Source organism: Rhinolophus ferrumequinum, chromosome 14 (assembly GCF_004115265.2).
Source record: "Rhinolophus ferrumequinum isolate MPI-CBG mRhiFer1 chromosome 14, mRhiFer1_v1.p, whole genome shotgun sequence".
Taxonomy (NCBI): Eukaryota; Metazoa; Chordata; class Mammalia; order Chiroptera; family Rhinolophidae; genus Rhinolophus; species Rhinolophus ferrumequinum.
Window position 1 is genome coordinate 65,525,309 of NC_046297.1, and position 19,542 is coordinate 65,544,850.

General features: G+C 47.9%; 1 protein-coding gene across 2 annotated transcripts in view; it reads right to left on the bottom strand.

The window, feature by feature from the left end:
* The window catches only part of ASAP1 (ArfGAP with SH3 domain, ankyrin repeat and PH domain 1), a 288,277-nt gene that overhangs the window by 246,128 nt on the left and 22,607 nt on the right, over positions 1-19,542 (bottom strand). For both annotated transcript variants that reach the window (XM_033126171.1, XM_033126170.1), the window contains exon 2: positions 7,897-7,980. In XM_033126171.1, coding sequence (XP_032982062.1) covers positions 7,897-7,955 — 59 coding nt within the window. In that variant the 5' untranslated portion in view covers positions 7,956-7,980. The remainder of the gene's footprint in view (positions 1-7,896; positions 7,981-19,542) is intronic.

The following is a 19,542-nucleotide window of genomic DNA, read 5'->3' on the forward strand; positions in this document are numbered from 1 at the left end:
GAGGTGTCAGGGAAGGCTTCCCGGGGAAAGAGCCCTTTGAGTGAGACTCAGAGGAGTAGAAGTTAACTAGGAAAAAGAACAGGGAGGGGGGCTCCGAGTGTGCTCTTGCCAAGGGACAGCGTATGGAAAGGCCCCAAGAATGGAGAGAACGGAGTTCTTTAAGGCACCAACAGAACTCAAGTCTGGCTGGAGGGGAGGGGAGTGGTGGAGATGCAGTGAAGCAGTGGCAGGCCAGACGTGTGTGTGTGTGTGTGTGTGTGTGTGTGTGTGTGTAACAATTCTCTGAGGACAGGGAAGCCGAGGGCAGGGATCTCCCCAGTGTCACAGCACTTGCCCGGGAAGCAGCAACTGACCTGCTCCTGGATCCACCTCTCAACCGACCAAACTCCTGCCTGCCAGACAGATGCTGCTCTAATGAAAAAAGGTACAGGATGTGGAGCTGCTGTGCCCAACCCCTGGGGGCAGAGACCCAAGCCCACATTTCAGAGGAGGCTGGAGGTTAAGGCAGGGGCTCGGGGTCCAAATTATGTCCGTGATCCAGTGGGATGAGCTGAACAAAGATGCTCAGGGGAGAGGAAGGGACACATGAGGCCGACCATGGGCACGCTCGCGCGTGGCCTGGACTGATCCCAGAGGTGAGCCAGTGCTGCTGGCGACCGAGGCGTGCTGGAGGCTCCTTTAAAAGAACGAAATGCCCATCGGTAGACGACTGGATTAAGAAACTGGTACATTTACACAATGGAGTATTACTCGGCCATAAAGAAGAAGGAAATCGTACCATTTGCAACAATATAGATGGGCCTAGAGAACATTATGCTAAGTGAAATAAGTCAGACGGAGAAAGACAAATACCATATGATCTCACTTATATGTGGAATCTAAAGAAGAGAATAAGTGAATGAACTAATCAGAAACAGTCTCAGAGACATAGAGGGAAAACTGAGGGTTGCTAGATGGGAGGGGGGTGGGGATAAGGGGGAAGGTGAAGGGATTAAAAAGCACAGTCAGTCACCACAAGATTGCCACGGGGATACGAAAGTCAATTTGGGGAATACAACCAGTAATGTTATAAAGATTTTATAGGGTATTCGATGGACACTTGTCTTATTAGGGAGACCACTCCATGGGCGGTGTGGATGCCTGATCACTGCACTGTACACCTGAAGCAAAGCTGAATGTCAACTGTAATTTAATATATATATATGTATATATATAGAAGGGGCTGTATATATATAGTCATAGAATGTGGCGTACAGTAGAGGGAATAGAGTCAATGAAATGGTAACAGCTATATATGATGTCAGAGGGGTAGTAGATTGGGGGAGGGGGCTATCACTTTGTGAGGGGTATAAAGGGGTGTAAATGTCTAACTATGACATTGTTTTGTACATCTGAAACTAAAATAAACAAGAACCGAAGCAGGACAGAGACTCTTGAACCCCCCTAAGGAAGCTGACTGAAACTTGAGCCAGTGGCTCTCCTCAGCTCCAGCTACTTGGCTAGTGGCGTGGGCACAGCGTGTTTGCCTCTCCAGCATCAGGGCCCCTTCTTCTGCTGACTGGACTCCAAGTTCCCACGGGGAAAAGTCCCCTTTCGGGCTCTCAGTCCTGTGGTTCCCACGGTGCTGACCTTCTACCCCCACCCCACCCCTGCGGTTGTGGTCACATAGGCCTGTCCAGTCAGAAGCACCTTGTCCACCGTGCCTGGGACCCATGACCCAAGTGGGACCAATGGGAATCAATGCAGACCGTCTGCTAGAACTCCCAGGAAGAAAAGCTCTTTATCTACCGGGGTTGTCAGACAGGCAGTTGGAGGACGGGTGCTTCTGGAAGCCACAACATGGAGAACCTAAGAAGAAAGCCGGTGTAGGCGGAACACAAGGCTGACAGGAGGCAGCGGGAGACAGAGTCAGTGGTGAGGCAGGAAGAAGTAAGAGACCAGATCTCTGCATCCCATCAATCCTGGGGTCAGGTTTTACCGTCCCCCCCATCCCCTACCCCCTCTGCCACGTGAGCAAGCCAATTCCTTTACTGCTTAAGCCAACCTGAGGTGGGTTTCTAGTGCCCAAACCTGAACTTGTGCTGGCACGTACAGGAAACACACGCCCTCATGACGTGATCCACAGCACTGAGTCCCTGCCTGCCCCCACCTCACCCGGTGATGAGAATGGGTGGGTGAGTGGAGGGGGAGTCGCCGGGAAATTCAGACAGCAGCCTCGGCCAGCACACCCGCCACAGGCCTGAGCACAGAGCCTTGCCCCCGGCAGACACACACCCACTCGCACTTTTACAGGTGCAAACTCTATTTCCAATCTCCCCTCTCACCCAATTCGCACTGTTTGGAAACTTTTGATAGCCAGACCTCACTCTGGAGAAGCAAATCGAAGCAGACTCACCTCAGCCATGGTCTGTGGCTCGGGAAACCTACCCGTCAATTACCTCGCTGCTGATGAAGAAGCAGCTGCAGCGGAGAGCGTGGCGTCGTGCTCATGACCCGTCTGCAGTGATTTTGCAAAGCTGTTTTCAGTTCTGTGGCTCAGCCAAAAACAGTCACCTGGCACTTCAGGGGGGTACAGTCTCACTTTGGACGCAAGGTCACTACCATGGTGGCTATCAAGTCTCAGGAAGGCCTGCGTAGTTGTTTTAGAGCACAAAACCCCAATATTTGCCAAGAACCCTTTTCGGGAGCTTTTGGCACCATGATAACCCACACACAGTGGTCCATCTCTCGTTTTTTTTTTTTTCTTTAACAGAGAAAATTGTTCTCTACTCAATTCTGTAAAACCCATTAGCTCATAGTTTCCATTTTAAACCCAAATCAAATCAACTTTAACATGGACGGGTATCCAAGGCTGCTGTTTTCCCTCATCTTTGTAAGTCCTGACATTTTGGATGACCCGGCAAGGAGAAATGTGAAAACAGAGACCAAGGTCTATAAAAAAGCCCAGGTCCCATCCAATTTTCTTCCCTCCTTCCCTCCCTCCTTCTTTCTTTCTTTCTGCTTTTTCAATTCAGGTAATATTGGTTAATAACATTATATAAGTTTCAGGTGTACAACATTATAATTTGGTATCTGTATACACTACAGGGTATTCAACACCAAAAGTCTAGTTGCCATCCGTCGTCATACATTCGACCCCCTTTACCCATCTCACCCTCTCTTCACCCCCCTACCCCTCTGATAACCACCAATCTGTTGTCTGTGTCTATGAGTTTATTTTTGTTCTGTTGATTAATTTCCATCCCATTTTCAATCCTTGTATACACATATGAGGACCACCTTGCCCATCCGTGAAAGGATTCTATGAGTGATGGCCTAGAACTGGCTATTTGATGTTCATGACTGACTTAGCAGGGGCCACTGATTTGACTTCAACCACAATACGTATGTACTGCACACCTACTGTGTGTCACGCACGGGGTAACATTCGTGGACAAGCAGCCATCACCACTGTCTGCCAGGAGCCTGTGGTCTAGTGGGGGTGGCAGACATGCACACAGGAACACACAAGTAATTCTAGATCATTCCAAGGGGTAGGGAGAAAACACAGAAAGAATGAGGTGGCGAGAAAAGATCTGTCTGCGGAAACAGTATTTAAGCTGAGACTCCAGGACAGGAGCTGTCACTTGTGTGAAGAGCAGAAGGTTGGGGGGCAGGAGGTGCAGGGGCCCTGCAGACACAGAAGCATGAGGCAGAGTCCTGAGCCCGGCCAGTGCTTGCCGAGTATGGGCACAGGGAAAAGCCAGCGGCTGCAGCCTGGTGCGGGAACGGGGTGCGGGCCGACGAGGACGCCGGGGCTCGCGCGAGCTGGCCGGTACAGTCCATAGTAAGGAATGTGGACTCCCGTGGGCAGGGGCTGTTTTAAGCACAGGCATAGTATCTCATGAAGGAGAAGTGGGGAGAAAAATCCGTGTTGGCTATATTACGTCTGAGGTGTCTGCTACCCTTCCAAATGGAGATAGTCATTAGGCATTTGGGATAATCAATTCTGGATCTCAGAGGACAGGTTGGAGATAGAATTTGGAAGCAGTCAGCATACAGACGGTCTTCAAAAACATTTGAGGTTGGTTGGAATGAGGGGTGCCCTGTTGAGAGACCGAGAAAGAGGGTAGAATCACAAGAAGAAATCCAGGCAGCCTGGCTGCCATGGGAGCCAAAAGAAAACAGGGTTTTTAGCGGGAGGGAGTGGTCAGCTGGATCAAATGCCTCCTGGAAGCTAGGTTAATTGTAGAATAATTCCCAAGCTTTGAGATTTGGGGGTATGCTGGGGGAGGGCTTATCTTAAAAGGCTTTTCTTACAGCCTAGGGAAGAGAGAATAATGCAATGAGTAAAAAATTCCAGGTTCCAGGGCCAGACTCCCTGGTACTGAACCCACGTCTGCCATTTACCAGCAGTGTGGCCTTACTAACTTTCCAAACCTCCCTGAGCTCATCTTTACAACGGAAATAACAACAGTACCTGACTGCTAGCCTCCAGAATTATGAGACAATAAATTCCTATTAAGCCACTGAGCTTATGCAGCTCTAGGAGACAAACACAATATTGTCTAATCTTTTAGCACCATCAAGACAGAAGCTATGTATTGTTCTTCTCGGTATCCCAGAAGCTGACACAGTCCCTGGCACATAGTAGGTGCTCAGAAAGTGTCTGTTGGGCGAGCAAGTGAAAAATAAATTAGAGTATAAACTCAGTAGAAGGAGGAACTATGTCTTTCATTTCTACTAAAAGACTGGGGCAAATTAGGTGCTCAGTAAACACGTGTAGAATAAACTTTTTAAAACGAACAGATGATAAACTCAGGAAGGCTTTGTAATGAGTCTTATGCATCTATTTCCTCAGGATTCCGCACAGGGCATGATACACAGTAGCTGTTTGATAAATTTTGAAGGAAGGAAAGAAGGAAAAAAATAAATGGAGGGAGAGAGGGAAGGAAAAAGATCACAACTTCCCGACTCTCGGTCCAGGTAGAAACTTCCTAATTTTATGTATTTAACTGAGGAATGGCTGATGCCTTGGAATAACCCGTTGAATTTTAAACAGCTTCAATTATATAAAAAGGGCTTTCACGGTAGAACTTGGATATGAGTGTTTTTCTAAAAGACATTTCCTTTTACATCCAGAAATCATAAGGCTTTCCAACCCTTCCAACAATGTTAGAAATGCAGCTCAGAGGTGAGAGGTCAGCGCTTCTGTGTTCAGCTCAAGGGACACATTTCCCGTCCGTGTGCAGCACTCATTCCTGACCCCTGTCCTGCGGCCAAAAAGGGACATCAGCTGTGCTCAGGGAAATTCAATTTGGGCTGACAGCTGGCGGCATGATAATGACAGGGCGTCTGCCTTGACCTTTGCAAAGGCAGGGGGCCGGCAGGCACAGAGGTTTCTCTTGGGCTTGGTGTAGGAGGGTCTGAGGTTTAGGTCAGTTCGTTTCTATGTATGGAGAAAAACCCTGAGAACAAGGCCAGCTGATTTCTACGGCTGGCTCAGACTTCAATTCAGCTTCCATTTGTTATTTCCCTCCTCCCCACCCTCCCGCTGTCCTGGTGGCATTTGGGGTGAAAAAAGGGAAACGTCTTCTTCTTTATGCCCCCGGACTTGAGCTCTCCTAGGGGTGACAACTGCATTGTTGGGGGTGTATGTGTGTGTGATTTCATTCACTCACTCATTCATTCATTCATTCATTTTAATAACTACACAGAGGTCCCTGGACTAATGTCTTGAAAAATGTAGCAAGTCTCTGCTGCTGTGCTCCTTCTTGTCTACTACTGAACTCCAAGTCCCAACACCTGTCTGCTCCATGGACACCAGGTAGAAGTTGACATCCGTCACAGTGACACACATGGAAAAAAAAAAGCTGACCCCTTCTCAGTGCTGGTTAACAGCAAACGGAGGAAATAGCTTTTTGTTTTCCCGTGTAGCCCGTATGGGACCTACCAGCTTACCTACGGATGTTGCAACTCTTCTCCCTACCGAGAGTCGGTGGAGAGATGGTCACCTCTGTCATCTCTGCGATTGGATTTACGTGACCCTCCTGTGGCCCCAGGGGTCCCACATTGAGCCTCACCCAGTGGCTGTTCACGTCTTTCCTTTTGCTCTAGACAGAAAGCCCCAGGAGGACAGGTTTCACTCTGGCTGTACCACCTCCTCATTCCACATGGTTTTATTGAAATATAATGTAAATCCAGCTGCTCCCCAAATAATGTCATTCCATATTACACTGATGAGATACTGTAGAAACTGAACTCGTCTTTAGATCAACTAGCTTACGGGAAAACTGGTTTCATTCTCTGTCGCTTTCCTGAAAATCGCAAACCCTATCAATGACGTTCAGTGAGGACTTAATATTTTTTAAATCGTCTGTGTCACAGGATGCCATGCAAAGAAGGTGGACACTCATGAAACCAGCACCCAGGTCAGGAAACAGAACCTTTGCAGAACCTCAGGAGCCCACCGTATGCTCCCTCCCAGTTGCTGTCCCTCCACCCATCCGAGAGGAAAGCCTGGGTCTCTAACAGACAGTTGTAGCAGCTCTGGACCATCTGTGTGTTTGAACTTTTCGCTAAGAGAGAAATATACGTCTATCTTCTTTAAGCCAATGTTCTTTCAGATTTTATATCATTCATAGCAAAACCTCACCCTAAATGATGCACAGAGTTATTGCAGTTATAATTCCTACCACCTAAAGACACCTTTGTGTCGGGCTCTTGATTTTAAAAACAAAACAAAATAAAACCGGATTTCAGGTAACCATCAAATTATGAAAACGAGCAGGCATAGCCTCCTTTATCCTGGAAGGTCGTAACAGTCCCCTGTCTCCTAGTGTCTGGGTCATACCAAAGCTTGTCAGGATTGTCTCCCTGCTCCCAGCCTCTCAGCTCTCCCACACATTCTGCACACTTTTGCTTTTCTAATTATCCCTAAAAATTACTTTTATCCTGAAATTTGGAATAATTACAATGCTCTATGTGCCTACTTTATAGAAGATACCATATGCCTTTTTTTCTGATCTGCACAAAAAAACCTGAAACATAAACATTACGCACACACACACACCTCCCCCCTTTCAAAGATAAGAAGACAGAAGACATAGAGAAGGTTAATGGCTTGCCTGAGGTCAGACCGAAGGTCGGTGGCACAGCCAAGAGTCAACCACCCCCTCCCGCACCCCCACTCTTTCTGCCACACAGCTGACTTCCGGGAAATGCCAGCCACAGCACGTCAACCCTGTGACAATCACCCTGGCAACCTTAAGAGTTGCAGGCTCTATGCATTTCCTCTGCCTAATTTTCATGGCTCTTCCTGCCCAGTCTAATTTTATATCGTCCTCTAACACAAACCTCCACCCACTAAGGGCAGACTCCTTAGACGCCATCATGTGCCCCTATATCAGGCCTCAGTATTCCCAGCTGCAAAATGGGACAAATCAGACTCCTACCAAAAGGCAAGACAGCATCAGGGGAAAAGGCAGGAGACCGGGAATCAGGAAAAATTTACTTCAAATCCAGCTGGGCTAGTTCTTTATCTGTAAAATGAAGGTGGTAATTCCTACCTGGGGTGGATTGAAGGAAGAGTATTCCTACAAAGCCACTCGGCCAGAAAAAGGCCTATTATTGTTGGCGGTGTCACTGTTGCTGCTATTCCTGACTTTATTCTGGTGTCACCACCCGCCACCTTTCCTTCTGCATAAAGGAGACAGGTCATGTGATAGAAAACACTTCTGAAAACTCTACAGTTCCACAAATGCCAGCGATCTGTTCCCCCCTAAAACTCACAGCCACGGTGTTTTGGTCAGATACGAGGGCTTGAGTTTTGTCAAGTTGTGCATTTCTACCCCCACAAGAATCCCCTCACATTTCCCGGACTGGGCTCTCTGCACAAGATGGGCTAAGACCACTCACCGATTCCATAGTGAATCTCTTGACGAAAAACTGGAGAGCCTGGAGGCTGAAGATCTCATGTCTTAGCCGTCATCAGAAAATTACCTGGATGGGGACAGGGGCAGGAAGAAAGGTGACAAGTCATCCAGTGGGACTGGGCAGAAAACACTGTCTCAGACCAACACGTGATTGCATTTGGAGGCCGGCACTCTCGTCAGGAATGTTCTTACACCACAGGGTGGCTGTCCAGGCATGTGATGGGATAAAGCCAGAAAGCCACTATTTCAGCAACCCACTTCGGGGCTGCTATCTCCATCGCTGAATCTGTGCAAGGGCTCAGGAATCCTCTTGCCTTCTATGTCTAGCTCGACGTTGGGGAGCAATTTACAAGTCATTAACGTCCCTAGACCTGGGCTCCGAAACGTGAAATTAAAGTGTGCTGACAAGTGTGATAGGCAGACAGACAGACACCTGCCGTGGTGTGCCCACTGGAAAGCAGAGGTGTTCCCCCAGCAGCCTCAGGAAAGAGGGAGATGTACATGAAAATTTCAGGCCAGCCCCTCGGAACCTGAGAGAGGATTTTAATTAATTCCTGCATATCAAAGCTTAATTAATTGCTGAGTGCACAGAGCGCAGGACGTCTTGGATGAAAGGTATTATGTAAGGGAACAGCTTCAATATTTGCAGAATGGAGGGGAAACAGAGGCGGGGCTGTGAACACAAGATGAGCTAAGGGACACGCTTGGTACTTCTCTAGGGATCCCTAGCTCAGAGTGGCACTTCCATCTGGGGCCAGAAACTGAGGCACATTTTTTTTTTCAATTAAAGTTTATTGGGGTGACAACTGTTAGTAAAGTTACATAGATTTCAGGTGTACAGTTCTGTATTACATCATCTATAAATCCCATTGTGTGTTCACCATGAGGGACATTCCTGAACCACAGTTTCCTTCCTTCCTGTATCCAATCCATCACCCTCCTCTCTCCCTTATTTCCTAATGATCTCTCACTCCATCCCTCTCTCTCCGTCTCCCCTGTCACAGCCCTGGACCATGCCTCCATCACTCTCAGCTGGGCCACTGCAACTGCCTCCTAACTGGTCTGCCTTCATCGTCATTTCTCCCTCTGAAATCTGGTCCCGCACACTAAAGCTACAGTAACCTTTTACTTTCTCTCTGTTTTATTATGGAGAATTCTATAGACACAAAAATAGAGAAGAGTGTCGTGAACAAATGTCCCCATCACCCAGCCCCAGTCATCAATTCATAATCAATCCTACCCCCTACACACCCTCATTCTTCCCCTCCGATATTATCATTTCAAAGCAAATTCCAGGCATCTTATCGTTTTAGTCGTATGGAGGACAGCGTGTATCTCTAGGATAAGACCTTTTATAAAAATGTAAGTGCAATATCATTGCCATACCAAAAAAGAAAATTCCTCAAGTCACCAAAAATCCAATGTTCAAATTTCTAATAGTCTCATAAATGTTTTTTTTAAAAATTAACCATAGTTTTTTTAAAAATCCAGATCCAAATTACATCCACATCTTACAACGGGCTAATACGCAGAATGAAAATTTTAAAACAAAACTCTAATTGTTTCACCCCCATCTCTCCATTTTAGTGCTTTAGGATCAAAACCCAAATGATTTGACATGGTCCGACTCATGCCCACCTCTCTGGCCTCTTCTGGTCCCCCCAGGCTCACTGCTGCAGATACATGACCTTCTTTCAGGTCCTGGAACTTGCTATGGTCCTTCTGCCCCAGGGCCTTTGCCCATGCTGTTCCCTCTGCCTGGGAGGCTTCCTCACTCACCCTCTTTGCCTAGTGATTAACTCCTGTACTTCCTTAAATCTTCCTTCCTCAGGGAAACTCTTCCTGCTTCTCCCGATTAGATCACAGACTTGAGCTGAGGTTTTCACTGTATATTCATTAATGTGAACAATGAATCACATCTGTTGATTTAATTATAAGCTATGAGAAGAGTGCGGTGTTTGGATTTGCTCACAGGGGTCTCCCAGCGTCAATCACACAGTGCCCACCCAGCACAATATCTGAATATTTGTTGGATAAATGGCTGAACCGTTTCCTTCAAATGGACTGAATCATTCGGAAGTTTGAATCACACACTTAAATTGGATGGGGAATTGACAACCTTCTCCTGAAGTTCATATGAAAACGTCATGGACTCAGGAGTGCCAACACAATCCTGGAAAAAGGACAATGTGGGAGGACTCGCGTTTCCCGATTTCCAAACCTGCTACAAAGCTACAATAATCAGGACAGTGTGATACTGGCATTAAGGAATAAACACGTGCTCTCCCTCAGAATTGGAGCACGATCTTCCTGTAACATTCGCCTCCTGGTCACAACTTCTATGTCACACGTCTATGAAAAGTTAGGCCCTGTTACTTGCGTAATCAATGCTTCTCTCAGGCCATTCTTCAACTTGCCTCCATCATCCCAAGTGTGTTATACAAGCTGCGACAGTGTATATAGGCTGGATCGCTGCTCCCCGTTCTTCCCTCTCGACCTGAATTTGTCATGTGACTATGTAGCACTTCCCACTATAGTGAGTGCTGGTTATTTCCCTGTCCCACTCAATTCTGGACTGGACCACTGACTTGTTCAGCCAATGGAATGTGGATGCAAGTGACAATGGGTGGGTCCCAAGTCCCTCCCTCTTGCACTCCTGTGATGTGCCATGATGAGGGTATGTCTCCCGAGCCCATCCGCTGCTGCCTCTCACTCTGAACCCAGACTGATGGAAGACATACGAGGCAGATCTGAACCCCACCAGAAGTCCAGCCCGAACCAGCCTAGACCAACTTAGATCAGCTGAACCACAGCTGACCCATAGAACCATGAGCACGAAAAGAAGTATCTGCTGTCAAGCAAGTCACTGCAATTCTGAGATTTCTGTTACGTGGCAAACGTGCTCAGGAACACTAACTGATGGACACCAATGAGAATCACCAAGGGCTGGACAAATGAAAGCCATGCAGCACACAGCACAGATGTGATGACACTCGGCAAAGCTACCTCTTGCAGAATATCCACCTACTTGGTGCCAGTTTGACCCTCACAATAATCCTGTGAGAGTCTGGGTCAGCTTTCTGGGTCAGCTTTACAGATGAGAAAATCAAGACTCAGAGATATGCTATGATATGTTCCAGAGAGTGTGTGGCAGAACTGGGACTCCAACCCAGGTTGTCTGACTCAGAAAGTCCAAGACAGGCTTTCCCTCTAAAAGAGGGTCTTGCAGATGCTCAGACCCAGCTGTCACCTACGTCCCCGGTCCACCAACTCACCTCCACCGTGTTCCACTTCCTTTAATGGGTCTTCATCAGAGGCTTCCAGGATGGAGTGGAAAGGCCCCTGGGCTTAGTGTCAAACGCATGCCCCAAGTTCCAATCCAGCTCTGCCCCTAAGCAGAGCCCTGTGCTGGTCTCTGAGTCCTTTGGCTCTTAGGTCCCTTGGTTTGTGAAATGAAGCTGCTAATCTTAGCCTGGCCTACGTCACTCGATGAACCTCCAGGCTGGTATGTGAAAGAGCTGTGTGAGGTGTGACCCCAAAGGCCGCTCACATCCTGCCCCCTCGACTGTGAGCCCACTCAAATTAGGTTAGTACCTACGTATGTGCCGGTATCTCACCCACACTGCTTCAGCTTCAGGACCCACCTATGCTTTGAGACTGCCATTTTTTCCAAACAGATCATTTCTTTCCAGTTACAAAAGGAATTCAGGTCCATCACAAAAAGTATTGAGACATGACGCTAAAATCTTCTATTATCCCAACATCCAGGGACAAATACTGCTAGGATTTTAAGGCTATTTCTTTTCGGCGACTGGTTTTTGTAAGGGCGAAGCAAATAACGCCTTTCAATTAACATGATTTTCTTAGAACCAGGGAATTACTAGTAACTACGAAAAGTTCCATTTTGCATTCATTCATTCACTCCTTCAACAGATATTTGTTTTGTACCAGCCACGTGACAGGGACTGTTCATGATCTCAAGGAACTATCAGTCACCCATTCGTTATTTTTTTTAATTCAACAAATAGGGAGCAGCTTGTTAATTATGATAATAATTATAATAGTAATAATAGTAATAAAAGTAGTGGTAATAATAGCGACAACAGCTTCCTTGCTGGATCCTGTACTCTAACAGTCTGGCTTACTATTAAAAGTTGGCCCTTAGAACAAAGGCACCTGGCTTAGAACTCAGACTATGGCTCTTTGGTGAGTTATTGATCCTTTCATGCTTCACTTTCCTCGTCTTTAAAGTCGGGAGAAGTGAAGTACTTACCTCCTACAGTCACCTGCGAGAATTAGTAAGATAACATAGCTAAAGCACTGAGCAAAATGCTTGCTTCCCAGGGCTCAGTGAATCCACGGTAACTAGGACTGGTGGTAGTGACACTGTCTCATTTCATCCACACAACCATCCCACAAGAAGCTGAAACTCAGAGGTGAAGGAGCTTGTTACCGCTCGGGAGCCTGGAGCACACCACTACTGGGGACCCTCTGAGAGTGGAGAACACACCCCAGAATTGTGCGTCCCGGGGGGTAAAGAAGCTGGGGCATCTGTGCCTTGTTGGCAGAGCACGGCCAGGGGATGCTCTCACACACAGCACGGGTAGGGACACACAGCGTCTATAAATAAGTGCTCAATGAAAATGTCAGAGGAGTGAGTGGACGTGTGACATCAACACCTGTGCTCTCCTCTGCAACCTCTCATTTCCCGCTGTCACCAGTGACGGATGCTTTCAAGTGTCTACCTGCTGGAGCGAGCAGGAATTCATTACCGTCAAGCATCGCATTTCTTTTATCCACCCACATTTCTGCTCTTCCATTGAAACGCTCTTCTGTGACTTCCACTATGTCAGTCAGGATAGCAATTCCAGCGTGCCGGGCAGGAATAAGACACATCAACCATTTGGCACGTAAGCCCTTCTTTCCTGCCAATCCCCCAATAGGAGGTGAGTTTCGTTCAACAGAAGAGAATTCACAGATGTTTGGATTTGCATCCTTTTATAGCGGACGTTACGAATTCTTGAGTCAGCCGAGGCTGGCTAGAGCTTGGACAATTTCGTTAGTCCCATCATATCACAGCAAACACTCTTCCTATTTCCTGATGCGATTCTTTCCTGTTCTATGGAAGCTGTGATTAGAAAATCAGGGACCTAAAGACAGCCCAACATCTATTTATGCCAATCTTCCTCTTATCTAGTCAAAGCCCAGCTTATCTAGTCCCACTTGAAATTCCCTCTCTTCCAGGAAGCTTCCTCCAACTTTCCCAGCCCAACAATCTATGCAGTTCTGAACTCTTACAGAACTACGACTACCAGCAGTCATAAGAACAATAACAATACTGACCCCCTTTGGAGCACTTTCTACGTACCACACCCATTCTTGGCACATGCGATATCTCATTCAATCCTCACCATAACCCTGCAAGGAACTGTGATCCTCTGAATTTGACAGAGAAGTAAACTGAGGCTCACAGAAGTGATGTGACATTTCCCAAGTCACACAGCTCGTGGGGGGTGGCGGGTTCAGGATTCAAACGTGGAATGGCTTGACTTCAGAGTTCAAGGCTCTCTACTCACTACACTGAGCAAAGCAGTAAGGATTAGCATTGACTCCATCTGTTCTGCATTACTTCCTGAGTGTTTCAAGCAGGCTAAGTCAAACTTCCTCTTCTGTGGCGATTGTTGAATGGTGAATGCCAGGACCGTCTGAGTTGGCCATGGGGATTCCCTACCAATTACTAGGTCTCTCAGTGTTCATATCCACTAGCAAGCAATAAGTCCTACATCCCGCCCTGTCCAGAGGAGCCCCCAGTTATGCACCTGTGGCTTTTGGCCAGGTTAACTTTCCAAATCACTCTAGCCCCTGTCCACCAGCAAGTGTTTGGGACGGGCGGCTCCTACGACTCTATCTTCTCAGGATGACCCAATTTAAGGTGCAATATAGGTCCTATAATATAGGACCCTGCAGAAGCCCACCCCTAAGAAAGCCAAGAAAGGTTGAGGTGGTCTACCTAACAATGCCTACGCCTCTGAACTTTTGCTCCGTCCTCCTGCCTCAGTCCTTGGTTAAAAAAACCATCAAAGATGGTTTGGACCTCTCCCCTCCCAGGAAGAGGTCACATGAAGGACTCGTGAGCAGAAACGCCAGAACCACTGTCTTGCTGGATGATGAACTCACGATGACTGTGATCGCAGGCCGTACACCCTATTCCCTGAGTGTACTGCACGCTGGGCCAGGCAGGGAGGAAGCGAAGTGGCGGAGGTGGAGCTGACAGTCCAGTGGGGGTGGGGGGACAGGTTGACACACAACAGACAGGATGACCCCTCCGAGGTGATCTAACCTGGGTGTGAACACAGAGTCACAGGACCTGCCTCATCAACATGGAGGACGTGCGTACTGCGTGTTCTTCCCCTCTGCGTCCCGGAATGGGACTCCTCTGTTGGGGAAACGCATCCATTCTTCCATTCATTCACTGAAAAAAATATTTGTTAGGCTAAATGTGAAGGCTGTAACAATGGTTCGCGAAAGGCCAGGGCTCTGCTTACTGCTAGTGAAGAGAATCAGACCTTTAATCAAACACCCTCACAGGTGATGAGGAAAAGGCAACATACTGGGTTCCCTCGGAACCTGCGTATTACAGGTGATGAGTAAATCCTCAGCATTTAAAAAAGTTGCATCCCGAGAATTTTGTGCATCTTAAAATAAGTGAATAGCAGAGAAACAGCCTCAGTGACCCAAGGAGACAACATCCGAAGTCACCTTGGCAGCCGTGTGCTGGGAGGCCAGCGAGGCTCCTTCACCAGCCACCATGACCTGCGCCTCAAGCCACAGAAGCAGACTCAACCCCGTGTGTGCCATCACAAAATTACACGTTTCCTTCAGGGTCCCCTGGGAAGCTGTGCAAGTGCAGAATGTGAAATCTGCAGGTGCCTAGGGTTTGCTGTGCTAACAATTGTTTTCCCAGTACGATCGAGGTCCCTTTAAGCAGTGGCGGGTTTACTGTCAGTGAGCACGCTGAGAGCACACCCATCTGTGCGGCTGCTCCCCTGAGCTCGCCGAGTAGGAAAAGGGAGCCGCAGGCAGCCCAGTGCCGGGGGAACTTTCCAAGCCACGGAAAGAGGAGAGCTTTTGGAGCAGGGAGCCTGACACTCCTACACTGGCTCTCCCTCCTAACTGCTGTGTGATCCATGGGCAACGGATGTCACGTCTCTGAGCCTGCGTCTTCTGGAAAATGGGGAAGGACGCAGACTATGACGGCCACACGTCTATGAAATGCCGAGTGCATCTGACTGAAGTAACACCTGAGACTTGCAGCCTGAGAGCTTGCTCTCGGCCACCAAGGGGCAGGCTGGAAGTGCCAGGGAACTGATATTCCCAAGTGTGGCCCCCCGATGAGGATGTGAAAAGTGCTAGCATACAGCAGAGGTGTGGTGGACAACTGCCACCGCTGTGACAACCCACAACTAGGAAGGACGTCAGCAGCCTAAGGTCCTGGTTCAGCAGCTTCTCAGCAAAGCCAGCACATGGTTCCTGTAACTGCTCACCATGTCGTCCACTGCCACTGCCCCAGGGACAGTCAGGGAGCACAGAACCGATCCTGTAAGTCACCTTCCAGGAGCAGCACCTCGCTCAATGTCCCAGCCCTCACCCCACCCAAGGGAAAGGGCACCAGGATGGAAAGGGCTTTGCACAGAAGGCTATTCACCCCCCTGCAAGAAGCCCCCGCTGCTGGCAAACACAAGTCCTGTGCAGTCACCAGCCACCATGCCACCTTCAGTTACCCTGACTCTTCCCTCAGCCCCAAGCCGTGGGAAGCACAGCTGTCAATATGCACCCCATTTTACAGAGGAGACAACTCTGATTGAGTAAGTAATAACTGAAAAAGGATAATATAGCGAGCATACATTGCATGCTTGCTGTATCAGACACCACACAAGGAATAATTTCTGTAATCCTCTTAACAGCCCTAGGAAACAGGTCTTATTATTGTCCCATTTTATATAGAAGGAAACTGAGGCTGTAAGGATGAGCATCTTGCCCGTTTTCACAGCCAGTAAGTGGAACCTGGGTCTGCCTGATAACAGAAGACTCCTCTTTCTTACGAATCCCATCAGCCTTTCGGAGCGGCGGCTGCCTCAGGAGAGAGGCCTGTGCTGCATGCATTTCTCCTCTAGTGCTAGAACTCAAAAAGGAAAACAAAAACCAACCTGTGACAAGCTGGCAAGCCCAGCCTTGCCACGCAAGCTCACTCCTAACTCCCTGGTGGTCCAGTCAGCATCACCCACCCAGCAGCCCGACGTGACAACACTCTTTGTAATCACATTACTCCTTCCGCTCGGTGACAGCCACAGTTTCACATTTTACCATTGCTGAGACACACTGTGTCTTACTATCAACGAAATTTAATGTGGCAGAGCTTCTGCTTTCGCCTCCAACGCCGTGATGTCAAGAAGGTATGGTGCAATCACAGGCATCTCGGACTCAAAGGGAAGAAGGTATAGCTCGGGAATGTGCACATCTCACCTAGTTAAAAGCCCAGGACTGCTTCTGGTCCTCAGAAGGCTATAAATGTGAGAAATGAGGAGCCTAGGTATTCTTCAGACCACCCAAAGACTCCATCAAAGCACACAGACGCCCCGATGAGGTTTCACCCCACAGTCTTCCATCTGTCTGTGGCTCAGAAAGCCCAGGCTTGGAATCGTGCGTATTGGTACTTCTGATAAGAAAAGGAACGGACTTCCTCACTTGGCATTCCACAGGCAACAAGAGCTAATGGATGCCCATTAAGTTATACAACTATGAAGTACATATTTAACTCTGTCTTCTATTTTGCCTTTCATTCATTCATTCATTCATTCATTCATTCATTCATTCATTCCTACAACAGTTCAACAGAGGCCACTGGGTACCTTCCTGCAGAGTAAGCAGAAAGGTGAATCAGTAGCTGCTGGTCCCTGCAACAATGGACATCAGATAAAGTACAGAAACAATACAGAGGATCGGACACAGAGTGGTTTCACGGAGAGGTGGTAGCACATCAGGTTTTGAGGGATGAATGGGGCGACACCAGATGGAAAAGACAGGACCAGGGACTTCTGAGCGCACAGAACAACAAGTTCAACGCCACAGCCTGAAAAAAAAGAGCTTTCATTGGGCAAATGCTCACTGACCCCGCCTACCATGTCCTGATACTTTTGTTACAGTGTCTGCTGCACTGAGCTCCCAGGCGCCCTGTACCAGCCAGACGCCCTGCACCAGCCAGACGCCCTGCACCAGCCAGACACCCTGCACCAGCCAGGCCCTGCCCAGTGTCTCTGAACTGTTGCCAGCCCAGCCAGGCAGGCTGGTCTCCTGCTCCAGGTTCTCAGGCCTCCCATCCCTGGATATGGTTTTCATTCTGGGGATTTGGCCAAGTTGTTTCACCTCTCAGTTTCCACTTCCTCATGCATGCAGACAGGATAGTCAGCAGCTAAGTCCTGGGGCCATTGTGCAATTCCTGGCATGTAGTAGGTGCTAACTGTAGTAGACGGTTCATGAGGCGAGAGACCTTGTCTGGCTTGTTCACCAGAAAATTATCAGTACTTAGAATATGTCTGCACTAAAGAACCAGATGCATGTAGTTTTACAGATTTTTAACTGTAGAAGACCCAATAACATAGAATTTACCATCTCAACCATTTTTAGGTGTACAAGTCAGTAGTATATTCACCTTGTTGTAAAACAGATCGCCAGCACTTTTTCGTCACGCAAAACTACAACTATACCCATTAAACAATTGTCCATATTCCCTTCTCCCAGGCCCTGGCATCCACCACTCTATTTTCGGTTACTCTGACTTTGATTACTCTGGATACCTCCTATAACTGGAATCCTACAGTAGTTGTGTTTTTGTGACTGGCTTTTTTCACTTAGCCAAATGTCCTCAAGGTTAACATTGCAGCATGTGTCATAACTTCCTTCCTTTTTAAAGCTACATGATATTTCATGGTACGTGTAGACCACATGTACTTTATTCATCCATCGATAGACATTTGGGTTGCTCCCACCTCCTGGCTGTTGTGAATAATGCTGCTATGAACAGCGGTGCACAAATTCCTATTTGAGATCCTGCTTTCAATGCTCTGGGATATATACCCAGAAGTGGAACAGTTAGGTCATATGGTCGTTCTATTTTCAGCTTCTGAAGACCTGCCATACTGTTTCCCACCATTCCACAATCCCACCAACAGGGCACAAGGGTTCCAATTTCTAGCACAGGATGTGTAGTTGAAGAATAAAATGAATGACATATTTGTTGAATGAACACAATAAATACCTTTTGAGGGGCTGACACTTCCCCTCAGGTGACTTACAGTCTCAGTAAGTATACCCAAGAATAAGAAATAAGAGCAAAGTGCCACACTGATACAACTGCAGGCACATACTGGAAACGTCCATGTACAAAGGCTAACGTTGCTCCCACAGCCATACTCAGTACCAGAAGTTCCTCCAGGACTGACTCTCCTCTAATCTCCCATCCTGAGCCCCCAGGCCCTGGCGCTGGGGCTGATGTACAGCAGGCACCCAGCAGTATTTGCTAAATGGTTACAGAGTGGCAGGTTCAGTCAAGGAAGGCTCCCTGGAAGAAGATGGCTTTAAAAGAGGGAGAGGCCAGTGTGTCAGAGACAAGGAAGAACAGTGTCTGACTCACTAGCTTCACCTCCTTCCTGAAGGCAGAGGCAGTTTGCATCTAAGACTCATGATAATACAGTCACTTGACATGCCAAAGAAACATGCTTTACAGATGCTCAATAAATACCTGTTGACTGAATACATGATGGAAATAAGATAAAACAAACACGGGAAACATCACAAAGATTTCTACTGGAGTTGTCAAAATGGGAAACTGGAGTCCCTTTGAAACTATAGGGAGACATTCCTGGGCTCTAACCTCACCTTTCTCCCTCTACCACCGCCAGTTGAACAGGAAGCCCTAGAGAAACTATCTTTGAGCCCTACCCTAGGAAGCCTTGTGACCAGGGGACACTCCTATTGGGGCAAACTCAATCCTCCTTCTTAGCAATGATTGTGCCTATAAACCTAGAAGGATCAGACAATGTCACCAAGACTCCTTTTGAAAAGGAAGTTTCTCCAGAGTCAGATTTGAAACTATTCTATACCACAGCTGTTTGTCTCCCAGGTGTGGTGGGCGCTAAGCCTGGATGCCGCTGACTCACTGGAGGCTTGAGTCCACTTCCTTCATCACTCAGTGTCCCCAAATGCAGGATGCCCATTGAAGTGGAAGGTCCCTGGAAAATCGCGCACTCAGGCACGACAGAGTTGTACGCAACGCAAAGCAGCCCCACCTCCCATCCCTACTCTTCTGAAGACGACTTGGGAGATACCAGAAGATCCTGCCACGAGCAGTGTCTGGCTCAGCAAATGTTTGTTGAATGAATTCACTAATGACCGCCTAAACAAACACCGTCACGCCGAGACTTTTCTGGCACGCGTTCATTTCCTATCGGAATCCAACTGGCAAGCAGGCAACACCAGCTAGAGTGCATGGAACTTCCTGAAGCCTTTTGCTTTGCAAGTGTCTTAAATATACGTTGTCCTGAGCCTTGTGTAGGGCAAGGTGTGAACCAAA